Source organism: Cuculus canorus, chromosome 13 (assembly GCF_017976375.1).
Source record: "Cuculus canorus isolate bCucCan1 chromosome 13, bCucCan1.pri, whole genome shotgun sequence".
Taxonomy (NCBI): Eukaryota; Metazoa; Chordata; class Aves; order Cuculiformes; family Cuculidae; genus Cuculus; species Cuculus canorus.
The window spans coordinates 16,634,286-16,648,794 of NC_071413.1; the positions used below are offsets into that span (position 1 = coordinate 16,634,286).

Below are 14,509 nucleotides of genomic sequence, written 5' to 3' on the forward strand. Positions count from 1 at the left end.
GTTCCACTGTGACATGAATTTAACAGATAAAACATAAAAAATAATCCCCACAGATTTAAAGATTAGCTTTGTATCATTTGAAAAAAGTGATTCCAAGTCTCTCTTTCGCTGCTTCATTGCTTTGTAACTCAAGAGCCTGACAGAGTGGGGCAAGTGAAGTGGAACAGAGATGATATTCACATGTCATAACTTCAGCAAGAGATCTCAGGGCAACAGATCTCAGGGCACTTCCAATTCTACCAAAGCCGTGATTTTTCTCCTGATACGATTACTTACTCATCAGCCCAGGCCACGCCTTTTGCCAGAGCCCTGGAACTGATCAAGTTAGGGACATCAGCCCAAAAGCAATCTTACTCTCCCGCTCTTCTCTATTGTTGACATGCGAATTTAGCACTGAACAGCAAATATCGGGGTAAAAAGAAAGAAAATAAATAGGTGAATCCAAGCTGAAAGGTAGTTACATTAATTTCCACAAATACTCAAGATTAGTTTTATGATAATGATATTGTAAATAAGAAAACAAAAATGAGAGTATCAGCTATGAGGCAATTGTGAAATGCATCATATGTGAGTACTTTTTCTGTGAGCACTGCTAAGAAGCCTGCGCTCTTCCAGGACAGAAGAAATGATACATTTGTCGATAATGGCTTTGTAAGAGTGTTTTAAACTGCATGTTCTGTTATCATAAAGGTTCAACTATATATAGAAATATTATAGATAAATGGCAACCACACTTTTAAGAACTAATTTACCTATGTAGAGGCAGATGCCTAGGTAATATAAGAGCATACATCTGCATCTGGATTAGGATTAAAAAATAATAATAATGGCACTCGATATCATCAGAAGATCGAGAAAGTTCTCCCCTATGACCTTTCTACAGATGGGAGGAATTTTATGTTGCCACAGGGGGATATTTCATGTTACACTGTAGTTATGATACCCAAGCACTGGACTCTCACGACTATTTAGTGCCAACAGGAGCCTGATTAACAGGTTGTTATTTTTCTTTGCACAGCTGCTGTTCTCTACAGTTTATATGTTCATCCATGAAGTACTGAAACAGGACTCCCCGAACAACTTTTCAAGATCCGGGTTGCAAGTTTGTTAGCTGCTTCATGACACCTGCTGTTTGGGCATTTATCTCCCGTATTTTCCTTCAGCTGTTTTCAAGCTCTGGTTTGCTTTTGGTCTAATTCTAAGTCTGACTTAAAATGCTAACCCTGGTAGCTCAGCTCTCCTTTTAACGGATGGTTCTTTGTGGCCTTAAATCAGTCAAGTTAGTGAAGTACGTCGTGTCAGCTGCAGCACAGCTGACAGAGGTGACACAGAGATACGGCAGGCCACTCTGGGCCACAGGCTTCGAGTGTGTATGGGAAATATGGTATTTCTGACACTCTTTTAAAAGGAAAAGAAATATGTGGAAAACAAGGGATTTTTGACACCCTTTAAAAATAAATAAAAAGGCAGTGAAACATCTGAACCGTCTCAAACGTGGCTCTGGAGAGTACAAGGTAATGAAACATGGGATGCCTCCCAGAAAAGTTGACTCAACGGTGTGTCAGATGGGCTGGTGAGATGTGATATATCAAGCTACTGTTATTCTTTTTCATAGTTAGTCTTTTTAAAAAGAAGCCATCATAGAGCTTGCAATAAATATTTTTGACCAGGTATTCCTAGCAAAAGCCACTGCATTGTCAACTCAACATTACAGCCTACAGCAACCCATGTCAGACAGGAACGATGTACATAAGGCTTTCCTGCGCGTAGAAAAGCCCCATGCCTAAAGCCTTTAAGAGAAAATCCAACCACTATAAACCAGGCTATAAACTGTTAATTTATCTTTTTATCCTATTCTCATTTTTCTGAGAGGTACAATTGAGAAAGGAAAAACAATCCTGCCTGGATTCGCAGATGAGGTGATAATTACATCCCTCCTACACAAAATCCAACTAACTAGAGTTTCTTCAGGGAACAATGTATACTTCCACTTCAACTCAACGTGTGGTTATTCTGCAGTTATTACAGAAGCCGGAGCAGCAGGATTTGCTGTTCCTAACACAGACATAGCCTCGTGGATGTGTTTGTGCCTGTACCCCACACTCCTCCTTTGGTCCACCCAGACATCCCCACCAGCTCTGGGGCAAAGGCAGTGGAGCGTCAGGTGAGGAAAGCTTTCATCTCTTCACCTGCATACATCTTCTACTAAAATGTAACCCACTCAATTCCCATTTCAGAACCAGCCCCAGGTAAGTTTCTCTCATTCTCTATCTATTTAATAAGCCTGACCTCCTGAGTTCTTTCCTGGTGCATAGAATATAATTAATAATCCACTCAATCCATCATATTGCCCTGCATTATTTTAAATTAAAGTTAATGGCAATAATTGAAAAAAGGACTTTAAGATTAAAGTACATGTACCACATACCTTTATATGGCTTCTTTTTAGTCATATAGGTAAAATTCACATGAAAATACAGCTTGGCCACAGCCAGATCCTCACTAGCTATCTGCATCTTCCCCCTTTGCGAAACTTTTGGGACCCAAGACCTTTACACAGTTACCAACCCAAACATATCTCTAATTGTTTAAAACGCATATTTATTTATTTATTTTCCCTCATGACACTCTCAGAAGCAGGAACAGGATCTCATCAGGTAGGAAAGCTGTCAGCCCAGAAAGACAACCACGCCCAGGGCTGCATCCAACTAATCGTCTACTCTGCTCTCATCAAATCTCACTTAGAGACCTGCATTCAGTTCTGAAGCCCTCAGCAAGGAAGGACATGGATCAATTGGAGGGAGTCAGAGGAGGCTATGGAGATGATCTGAGAACTGGAGCATGTCCCGTATGAGCTCAGACTGGGAGAGTCAGCGTTGTTCAGCCTGGAGAAGTGAAGGCTCTGAGGAGGGAGACCTTAGAGCAGCTTCCAGTACTGGAAGAGGCTCCAGGAAAGCTGGGCAGGGGTTTTTGATCATGGAAGGCAGGGATAGGATGAGGGAGAATGGTTTTAAGCTGAAAGAAGGGAGATAGAGATGAGATCTTAGGAAGAAATGTTTGCGGTGAGGCTGGGGAGGCCCTGGCCCAGGTTGCCCAGAGCAGTGGTGGATGATCCCTCCCCGAGGCGTTCAAGGCCAGGTGGGATGGGGCTTGGAGCCCCTGATCCAGTGGGAGGTGTCCCTACCCACAGTAGGGGGTTTTGAGGTCCCTTCCCAAGAAAATCATTCCATGATTCTATGAACATTTTGTTGTGTGTAGAAAAGTAACCCATTACCCTTAGCTTAGACCTCAGCTTACAAACTTATCCATACTATTCACCATGAAAAAGGTTGGAACAGTACAAGTAAACTAAAAGCGTGAGACAAAATAAAACTAAAACCAACAAGCACCAAATATGTCGTATATTCTCCCTCCTTAGGGAGCACTGCTGCAGCAGACAACGTGCTTCAGAGAAATGCAGATATTGAACTATTCTAGAATGAATGTCTTGCATATAAATAATGCTTCATAAATCCATTGTAAGAGTAACTAACCTAACGGGCCATCATAGGCAATTGCTGGTAAAGGATTACTGAGGAAGCTGCTGAAAACCTTTCATGTTTGACATTACCCAGTGATTCCCCAACCCTGCAAATGCTACAGACCTACACCTTTGCCAGTCAGGAACCCCAAACACCAAGAGCACGGCAAATGATTGCTTTATCCCCAGGGACCACTTCAGAACTGACAGCTTCTAAATTACTGCCAGAAAAGCATAGTCCAGGCCATCCGACAAAAGAATGAGAAGGGAAAAAACCCTATGGGTTGTGTAACATCATCCGTTCCTCCGAGGAGATGGTACGTTTGTGTCTTCCATTTCTCTAACCCAAGGAACCAAATGAAAAATATATGACAACAAACAACCTGCAGACGGTTCCATATCTATTATGCAACTGAAATCATAAGAAATGAGCTTGTTGAAATAACAAATGAACTTGCAATTGCTTTGCTTCGTGTAACTCCCATATGTTTTTAGATATGTTTTGAAAAGCAACTTTTTTAGATTAATAAATACCACGTGATACACTCAGTTCTTGTCCGCTGGGGACTGGGCCCAATCACAACTAAAAGCTTCTGCCACTTAGAATATGAATGGAGAACATCATGGCACAAATGGAAAAAAATAGATGTTTATGGTATGAGAATATGCAAATGTGCGGCCTGGTCTCCATAATGTCCTTGCCACACTCATGGAAGATAGGAATTTCTCATGTGGGATTGCATTTTACAGACTAGTATGTGAATGGGGGAAGGAAGCAGAAATAGCTTCCGTAGGGAAGGCAATGACATTCCATACCCACTCTCCTCAACTCAAGTAAAGCAGGACCATTGTTTTGTTGCTTGTTCCATAATGCAGCTCATTATTGAATTCTCGTAAGTTGAATACTGATGTTTGGGTACAGGAAAGGGATTTCATGTAGATGAAGTAAGAACACTCTCATTCATAGTGGTTCCCCTTAGTCGTGGGGAATGTGAATTTTCATTCAGCACGAGGATTTGTGTTTTGTTTTCCACAATGCCTGAGAGCTGAATGGGCTGGAAATGGAAACTTCTTTAAAAACTGCTTCTGATGACACTTATGCCAGAAATTATCTCTGGTGTAAAGGTGGACCCGTTTCACAGCAGTGTTTTAACATTTCCTCTTCCTGAAATCAGTGCCTGCAGACCTTTTCAAGCTTTTTCAAGACATATCTTCACCAGTTGTTCCCTTCATTGCCAAATGCACCAGAAGGGTTAAATCAAAGGGAGTGGACTCGCTCCGAATAGTCACTGATGGAAAATAAAAGCTTGACTATTGGTCAACTCAGTACTAACAAAAGCCATTTCTAACAGCTACCTGGTAGTCTACAGCGTGGGTGGTGTCTAAGTAATTCTTCATGGACTGCAAAACTCATCACCATAAACACCGATGCTACTTGAGTGCAGGGTTCTGGACTTCCTACATCCTCTGCTCAGCCTGTGGGCTGTCCTAATGCTGAGGCAGAACTCTGTACTTAAGCCTGCTTAAATTCAGTTTGGGAGAAAAAGCGAAACCTCTAATGCTCAGACTTGTTAGACCTCTGATTTCACTGACAGTGAGTAAAACCAAGCCGTGTAAAACAATCTCGTATGTAGGACTACAGACTTGCCTTGAGCATTAAGAACACTCAAGTATTAATTATCAAACTAAGGAAATCATACCAACAAAGGCTTTGCTGAGTAGAGTTTTCAGGTGTGTCTTGTCTTAGGGGGTTATTTCATTTCTATCCCTGTTTACAGCAGGAAGCACCAGTTTGAGAGAGAGAGATGGTGTTTTCTGTATTAGATTTTCCAATACTTCAGCAGCCTGAAAAGCAAGGTGAAGAAAAGGAAAACAGCCAGTGTAGAAGCATTGGGTGTGTGGAATGGCGACATTTAATATCCATGTGGAGTTTATCCATGACAAAACCTCCTTTATTAAATGTCACTGCCAGGGATGACTGGTCCAATGCATGCGATCCAGTTAGAGGACTGTATGTAGCATGCATGTTCATCACACAGCATGCAAGCCTGCATGGACAGCCTTGTGTTTTCATTTGTCTTGTCATTAATTGCATGGGTGTAACAGGTTTGATGTGTTTAAAAATCAAATCTGAAAATGGGCTTCCCATTCTGCACACAATAGGTGAGTAAACATTAACTGAAGGGTAGGGAAGACTCTGCTTGGCCTACAAAGCAGCCTGGTGTGGGATACAGATCACACCCTTACAACAAAGAGTATTTGGTGTAGGAAAGCATAGATTATGGAACAAATCAGAGAGGAAAAAAGCTATAGCAATGGAGAAAGAAGTAATTTCTTAATTTAAATCTGTATGATCTTCAAAAAATACCTTTGGAAAAAGACCGTGTGTCTTCAAGTCATTATTTTACTTCCAAGTCATCTGCCATCTCAGAGCAAAAATAGGAGCAGATTATATCAGATCTACTGTGCTTCATAGCAACTGGAGAACATGAAGATGAAATTTTATATAATGACTTCATAAGCAAAATTTCTAGCTTAGATAATACATCCAATTCCAAATGATGCAAGTATTTTGCTTTAGGACCACTAAATACAATATCACTCTGTAAATCTACCTAGTTACCAAATCGCTTAAAAAACCTCCGAGCTCTAACTTGGAGCCTCTTTTGTACTAATCATCAAGGGTCACTTGTATGTGGTAGCATAAATATGAATGTTTCAGCCAAAAGCGCTGGAGAAAAAAGAAGCAGCTAAAGGAAATGAAGACCACATCCAAACTATCTATTAGATAAAAGAATGACTCAAAGTGAAACTCTGAGAACAAGTGGAGGCTACAACAACTAGAACGATCTAGATTATCACTAGCACTTCTCTAAAACCCTAACAGCAGCAATTTGAGCCACAGTAAACATATACAGAAACAAACCTTCTTTTTGTCTGTGTTTAGACAAAAAATATTCATAAATGAACGTATGTGTCCGTAGCAGACCTAAGCGCAATGAGCTCTGAGACAGAAATACATACCTAAAGCACACCATTAAAAAGGCTTCAACAAATCTATTGAAACACAACTGCAGAGGTCTGTGGAGATAACTTTATGGGAATGGTTTTCATCTAAGAGAAGGGAGATTGGGATGAGATCTTAGGAAGAAATGTTTTGCTGTGAGGGTGGGGAGGCCCTGGCCCAGGTTGCCCCGAGCAGTGGTGGCTGCCCCATCCCTGGAGGGGTTCCAGGCCAGGGTGGACAAATTGGAACTTGTATCTCAGTTTAGTTGTTTTCTAGGTTTGCTGCTCCTCTTCCCATTTTTATGGCTTCACAACACTGAAAGTCACATGCATTTGGAATGAAATCCCTTTGGGTCTCATCGCCGAATCAAAGGAAAACAAATGTCTGGGGGAAAAGGTTATTCTGGAAATCAGGTTTGATCAAAGGAGCTGACATATCACACAAAGAAGCAGCTCGATCTGCTGTAGCTGTCATTTTACTGCATCACATAAAGGAACACAAAATTCTGTCCCTTTTATGGCAGTCAGAACAAGATTTGTTAAAAACAAATGGTCTTGGAAACCATTTGGCCAATTTGTATGGCAATTAAGGAAGACCCTTATTCACTGTACACTTCTTATGTCTAGAATAACTTAGCCAAAGACGGATAATGAACTTCTGAAAGCTGAAGTATCAGAAGGTTGCCCTTCCTCCATGCTCAAAAATGGCTTCTCTTTAATGACCACCCCAGGTTTATTTCATAATGTCTCTGCATGGACACTCTTGATGTATTTTTACAGTTTTTCCCTTCAGAGAGAAGATCACCATTAATTTAAGCAAGCTGAAATGGATGGGTTGGTTCCTCTCCAGTGACACCCATGCAGTGTATTACATAAGCAGTTTACTGCAGTGAAGTCATTGAGTCCAGCTACGGAACGGTCTCTGTTAGACTCCCTCACCAGTTTTCTCCCAACACCTAAATACACTCCTTTGCCACAGCCCACCTTTACTTTTACCACTAGTTTTTGGTTGACTTTTGTTTATACATATAATTTCAGCTAATACACTGTAGATTATTAAATAAATGATTTATTACAGGAACCCTACTTGCACGAGGGGCAAAACTTGTTTAAAATAAATCCAAAAGCTACAGTAATCCCTTAGGGCAAAATGTTCTTCTACTTAATTTCTCTACTGTGTATTACACACCATATAATTGCTTAAAACAGAAGCTACACATACAAATTTTGCTTGGCACCAAATACCTGGCTTCAGCGAGCACACTCAAGTTTCATGCTGTGCTTTGCTACAAATCCATCGCACCACCTAAAGTAATTCAAAGAGATCACTAATAGAAACATTTCAAACTACCTAAAATAAATCAGCAAGCAAGCAAACCACAGTGTTTTGCTAAAGGTTATATTAAAATACACCGAAGTGTTGCTGAAGTGTGGTTCTATACGTGCATGGCTTTAGCATTCCTCATGCCCTTTTTCCGATGCACTAAATAAAACCATGAGACAAACTTCAGAGATGGAAAATCTCTGCTAGATCACTTAGTCCATCCCAATGCCAGTTCAGGATTGTTTCCTTCTTTCCTAGTGTTTTGTCAAACCTACTTTTAAATATGCTGTGCGTTCCAAGTAATGAGATTTCCACTACTTTCCCCTGGGAAATACATTTATATAACAACTTTCTTCCCCAAGGATCCCAAAGTGTTTTATAAAAATATACATACAAATCACTTCCCCACCGGAGTACAATCACTTATGAGGTATAGGGTGGCAGCCAGGAGGGAAATGATACACAGTGCTCTGCAAATTTATAGCAGGAGGGAAATTCCTGCCCAAGGACAGAGGGGCAAAGCTTTATACTTATGACAAGTGCCAGGAACTTGTAGACGGCCACAGACAGCACATAGAAGCATAGTTTCAACCTACACATGCAGAAATGAGCTCCAGTAGATCAAAAGGCAAAGGCTATTTTGGACAGAATGTGAACGCGTGGTCCCAAAGACCTGGGCTATCAACATATATATTATCCTGGTATGAATGCCAGAACAAGCACTTTTGTTGCCAGGTTGGAAGGGCCCTTAAGCAGCCTGGTCCAGTGGGAGGTGTCCCTGCCCATGGCAGGGGTGCTGGACCTGGATGATCTTTAAGGCTCCTTCCAACCCAAACCATTCTATGATTCTATGATTTCCAAACCAGCAACTGGCTTGAGGACTGTGTTCTGGAGCACTCCATCCAAACATACACTGATGCTGATGTTGGAGAGTCTGTCCCTAAATCCTTGGTCTCTCCTAAGTAGCCCAAGTACTCTAGCTGCTCTTCTCCCCTGTAGCCTCCATGTGTCGTTTACTTAGTGCTCATTATTGGCAAAACAAAGCCCATCCAAAGCTCCCACCCATGGGCAGCCAGGGGAGGAATGGGGAACAGTAATCCAGGAGGAAGAGAAGATGGTTTAGTGCTGGCAGATCACTGTATTTGGGCCTGAATGCCATTGTCTGTTAGAAGCAGGGAATTATAAGGGCTAGGAAGCAAATAATACTAGAAACAACATCATCTTTGGAAACTTAACAGCTTCCAAGTTCACTCCCTTGGGTGGAGTTCAGGGATTTTCAGTGCAGATGGTTTGTAGGCAGAGGCTAAGGGCAATGGAAGGGTCAAATCTCATTCTCAGCATTGTTCCAGCAACTTTTGTTCATCTTAGGGGGAGAATGAGGGAAACAGGACAGCCTATGTTCCGAATCTTCCTTCTGTTCAGTTTTGGGTACCACAATTGTTTTCAGATCTCCAGTTTTGTTGCTCATTGCCAGTGCTCAGCCAGGAACTCATCTTACATATGGGACCATCAGTGATATGTAAAAGTGGTGTCTTCCTCTCAATATCAAGGCCAGGCCAAGCTTCTCAGATCTTCTCCACCTGGAAGCACACATTGATAAGACTGGACTAATACATTCGGAAATAAACTGCATTAGATGTAGATCTGGATCACAGTGACCAAGTTTATTTGTAGGACAGATGAACAAAGAAAGTATTTTCCACCTCACCTAAAAAAGGCTCATTTTCTGCGTTCTCCCAGTGGGACACTTTATCAAGCTATTTGCTCTCAATCAAATAATTAACACTGCAAAGTCTTCTGCCCTGCTCCACACATGTTATTAACATGAAAACCTGGCTTGCCTGCAGTGCATAAACCCTCCCATTCGCCCAGCCTGTAGTACAATGCGTCGAGGGTAACCATGGCGTATATGCCATCTACCCTGGCCTTCAGAAACCACCAAAGAGATGTGTCCTTCCTCTCTCTTCACCAATGAGCACATTACTTGAAATCAAAATGCAGAAACGAGGTCTTATCCCAGAGAGAGAATGCATTAATGCTCCCTTGTTAACGAATCACTGTCGCCATTTGACTCTCCATTGTGCCAGCAGCTGTACAGGCAGTGACAAGCCATTTGATCCAGTGTTACTGAGAGCCTTTGTGCAGAGGCAAGTCTTTGATCCTTCCAGTGTTGAAGGAACATAGATGTGATTTCTGAGGGTTTTGCATAAGTTTCAAGCTTCTGAGATTATGGAGACACAGCACAGTTCCTCAATGTCTACGTCTGTTGCCAAGATGGCATTGATAACGGGTGTATTAGCAATGCAAAGATGGAGAGATGAGCCATTTTCCTGGGGATTAGCTCAGCTCTTCCAAGTTGTGTTCTAAACAAGGAGCTGATGTTGTCAGATAAAAATGAGCATGGAACATTACTGAAAAGCAAAACATATTCTCTCCAAAACCCAGGTATCACGATGTGGTTCTGCATTTACACCCAACATTTTGCAGCTCTGTAGCTTTGTCCCCTTAACTTTACTCACACGCAAGCAGATGCTGTGGTCACAGGGAGTCAGAGGGGACCAATTCTGGATTGGACTAACTCAAGACAATGTAAGAGTATTGCGAGCACATGGTGCAAGCACACCTGAGCAGCAGGGAAGGCAGTGAGTGCTCCAACAGCAGAAAGGAGATAATTTTTCTGAAGGCACTGGATTACACCATTTTTAATCCTGTGAAGCAACGATACCTACATTTTAAACTCAGTTACAAAAAAAGATATCCAAGTAGACATGCAGCTGCTGGAAAAGGTGTAGCTTTGGCATGAGAACAACATCAGCTGTGATAAATTCAGGGTGCTATCAAGTTGTAAGCTATGAGTGCTCTATTTCAAGAGTTAGAAAGCCTCCAATGTGATAAAGCCAAGCAATATTATTGTCCATAAGAGGAGTCACGCAAATGCTCACACCCTCCAGTTTTCTTTTTTTACATAGTTTTGGTCCCAAAGATCCTCCATCACGTGTATGCTAAGAAGCTGCCCAGCAGATGTTACACCAACTCAGGAGCCTGAGAGCCCATTCCCCAACCGCTCCTCACAGCTAAATAATCAGTGCCAAAGCGGCAGACCGAAGGCCTGCCAGAAATCAGATACCCACACCTTTTTTCTTATAAAGATTTGGAAGCCAGGAGAACTATTGCTGGCAGTGGATGATGATACACTTACAAACTATGCGCTACGCCTCCTTGTACACAGCACGAATATCATGTGAGCCCATCGTGGTTATTTATGCCATTAAATTAAAGAGAAGTGATGAAGTGTGCTGTGGAGGACTCTAAGCTATGCAAACAATTATAGGGTTCCAACTGAACACATTCATATCTCACACTGTTGCAATGAATATTTTATTTTAAAAAAATTAAATTTGGTGGCAATTACATTTCCCGAATGCAGAAAATCACGGCTCTTAGCTAAAAAAATAACCACCCTCAAAATTTACCAATCAATGAAACAGAAAAAGAAGGCAACCCACCCAACTGATCAAAGCTCCTCTTCTAGTGCTTAATTTATAGGGCTTATATCTGCTTCCATGAAGAGCAATATTTTCTGGATAAAGTGCTAAACGTAAGTGGAAATCAGTTCATGTCACTTGGAGAACGCACAGCTAAAGAACAGCAAAGAGGATTCAGTCTTCAGTCAACTTGAACTTCATTAATGGTGGGCTAAGGGATGCTGAATGGTTCATCACATTATTTAGTTATTTGTTTAGGAATTTCACAGCAGATGCCTGCATGCAGGAGCTGGTAGGAGGCAGGAAATTTTTGCTACTTCACCAATATTTTATTTTATCAGACAATATCACTGCTTTATGTGATTTGAACCCCCATGGCCTTCCATACCACAAACAGCAATAGCAAACTTCACTCTAGTGCCTGCCAAATTAAACCACGACTCCTTGCAAGCCTCTGAATAGCTCCTGTGAAGCGTAATGCTCATAAACACCTTCCTGCAATTCAGAGAGATCTCTTTAATAAATTAACAAAGCTGTCACAGAAGTATAAATGGGAAATCATTCTTTAAAATAGAACCATTTAAGATCACACAATTTCAGAAGCCTTTTGCAACATTTCATAATTCCTTGAGGCCACTGCGGGTCTCCTTTACACTTGCGACGATGCCCCTTTCAATTTGCATTTAAAAGACAGTAAATTGCAGGGTTCATAAACATTTTTATAGTGATTTATTGAAGAGGAGAATGTCACTCCTGTTCTTCACACTTTAGCAGTCCTGGGAATCGGCTGCAGGGCTGTATGTGTAATCTTGCTTTACCCATAAACTATACAAGAACAAGCCAGTTCTGATACCTATTATTTATTTATTTATTTCTTGCTTAAAAAGACATTTGTGGCACTATTTTACATCTATATTTATCTTTCAGTTATAAGATGACCCATTTTATTCAGCCTTTAAGTTATAACCAGGTTTCCACAATTTACAAAGTACTTGGTTTGCAAATTAGAACTGCTCAGAGACAGGATTGCATTATGCCAACGAACAAAGGATTCTTTCTCCTCTCTTTTTAATAACACACACCAAATCCACAGACTATTGGATTTATTATCACCACTAGATAACTTTACCACACAGGAATGTACTGAGCTTTTTTATTATTATTATTATTTAAAACCCAAACCACAGAACTGTGCTGTAAAACTTTAGCTGAAGAATATCCTAAAGGTTCTGCTTCGTCAAAGACAAAAGCAGGGTAAATGCTCATTGCAGTTGGGCCTCTGACACTCACATCCTCCTTCACAGGCAGCAAAGTCACAAAAGAAGGTAAACAGTGCCAAGAAGTGTTGTTTATAAGGGCACTGTGATCTTTCCTGCATCCCAGCGGAGCTTTACCAGGGGGAATCTAGAAACCTCCCTGCACAAATAGTGTAGGGAAAAAAAAAAGCAAAAAAAAAAAAAAAAAAAAGCGCCTGCACCTCATTTGCCCTTCCAGTGACCAGGAGGGAGTATTTCTTTCTACTTTTTTCACATTACAATAATGGCTTCACAGCTCTTGAAAAGAGCCCTAGTGCAACAGCAAATGGTGCATGACATGCCGAAGCCCTGGTCTTTGTCGCAACAGCTCCGCTCCAAAGAAAGTCCTTCCTTGCCTTCTTTTCCTTGCCATTAACTGTGATGAAATGAGTTTTTCCCCCTTTTGATTCCACCCCCCGCTGTCTATTACAGTCTGACCTGATTGCACTTATGCACAGATTATTTCATAGAGACATCCTTTTATTCAGGTTTGCGAGTTCATGCCTGCAAGGTTATCTGTTCACAAAGCAACACCTCACTCCTCGTATTCATTTTTGTTGAAATCTGATCTCATTGATAAGAACAAGACCATTCGCATTGCATTTGTCAGATAAGTAGCTCCATGCCAGAGTAATAATTTTTTTTGTGACTATTGTCAGGGCTCCAGTTAAAATACATCAACCGATAAAAATGCAAGTATTGTAAAAATAACCTTGCATCAAAAGTGTTGGCCCTTCATTTTTTCCAAGGCACATTATGTCCTTTTCCTTAATAACAATTTATTATAGGCAGAGCGTGCCCTCTTTTTCACAAGAATTATTTTTAAGAATTAAACATTCCTATTCCAGTGCTGCTGTTGCTAACGCTGAGCTTGAAAGGGAATAAGAAAGTAGAGGATCAATGTTCCACTGATTGGTTGAATCAGGTTTTGATTAATTTTAATCAAACGGTGTACTCAGTTCTGATATGCGACTCTTCCCAGCCATAATAAACAGATGAATCGCATCACTCGAACGCTCCAAGATGCAGCACGAGGAGGAAACGGTCAGAGCTGCAGTTTAGCATATGTGATCCAACATTAACGAGACTTCGAGATCCTTACTAAAGTGATTATCTTCAAGTTTTTGGGGAAGAGAAAGCCTGCCCCAGTGCAGCCGAGCTAAAATGGGAGGTGCGGCAGAAGAAGCAAACTCACAGGGAATCAGACCCGCAGACACAGAGGTCAAAGCCGAGGGAAGGGCAATGCAAGCAGCGTTGACAGGAGCCTGGCTTTCTGCAACCCCTTGTCACAGAAAGGCACAAAGGCACAAGTGCACCTTCTCACCTGGAGAGTGGGGCAATGTTTTATGTAAATATCAGCAAAGGTGAGTGCGAGAAGCATCGCTTCTCCCTTTTATCCCTTCCTCCCCACCACCTTCCCCTGCCCGTGGCAGCCGCACAAAGGAGCTGGTGACGGAGTGGGAGCCGGGAGAGGCATTGAGCAGCCAGGGCCCTGTCTCGGTCTCAGCGCGAGGCTGCCGTACACCCGGGCCTGCAGCTGATAACGCTGTAATAGTCCTCCTTTGAGGACTGGGGCTCCTGTGTGCTGATTACTCATTTATCACACCTGGCAGCCCTGCTGAACTATAATTACTCTTCTCTTATCCTGCTGCACTGTCATGTCCGAGAGGAGAAGAGAGGCAAAGGCTCCTGCTAATGACACATTACCCTCTTGACAAGCACTTGAAGGTTTTATTGTAAATATTCAAGATATAAAACATCTGAGATTCCCCTTTTTAATTATAAAAAGCAATTTTCCGTGCCTCCCATTTGCCCCCTCCACTGCCACCAATAGTAAAGTTTAGGCGCTGTTATCCTCCGCTTCCAGCAAACAAACCCA

The 14,509-nt window shown here is 41.7% G+C and overlaps 1 protein-coding gene across 6 annotated transcripts in view; it reads right to left on the reverse strand.

Annotated features, from left to right (window-relative positions):
* WWOX (WW domain containing oxidoreductase) overlaps positions 1-14,509 on the reverse strand; it is a 547,784-nt gene that overhangs the window by 123,519 nt on the left and 409,756 nt on the right. The window contains exon 9 of one of the 6 annotated variants that reach the window (XM_054078622.1): positions 9,401-9,430. The exons of the other annotated variants lie outside the window; for them this stretch is intronic. Within the exon in view, the coding sequence (XP_053934597.1) occupies positions 9,416-9,430 (15 nt within the window). The 3' untranslated portion in view covers positions 9,401-9,415. Of the gene's footprint in view, positions 1-9,400; positions 9,431-14,509 lie in introns of those variants that run through there. 6 annotated transcript variants of the gene reach the window in all.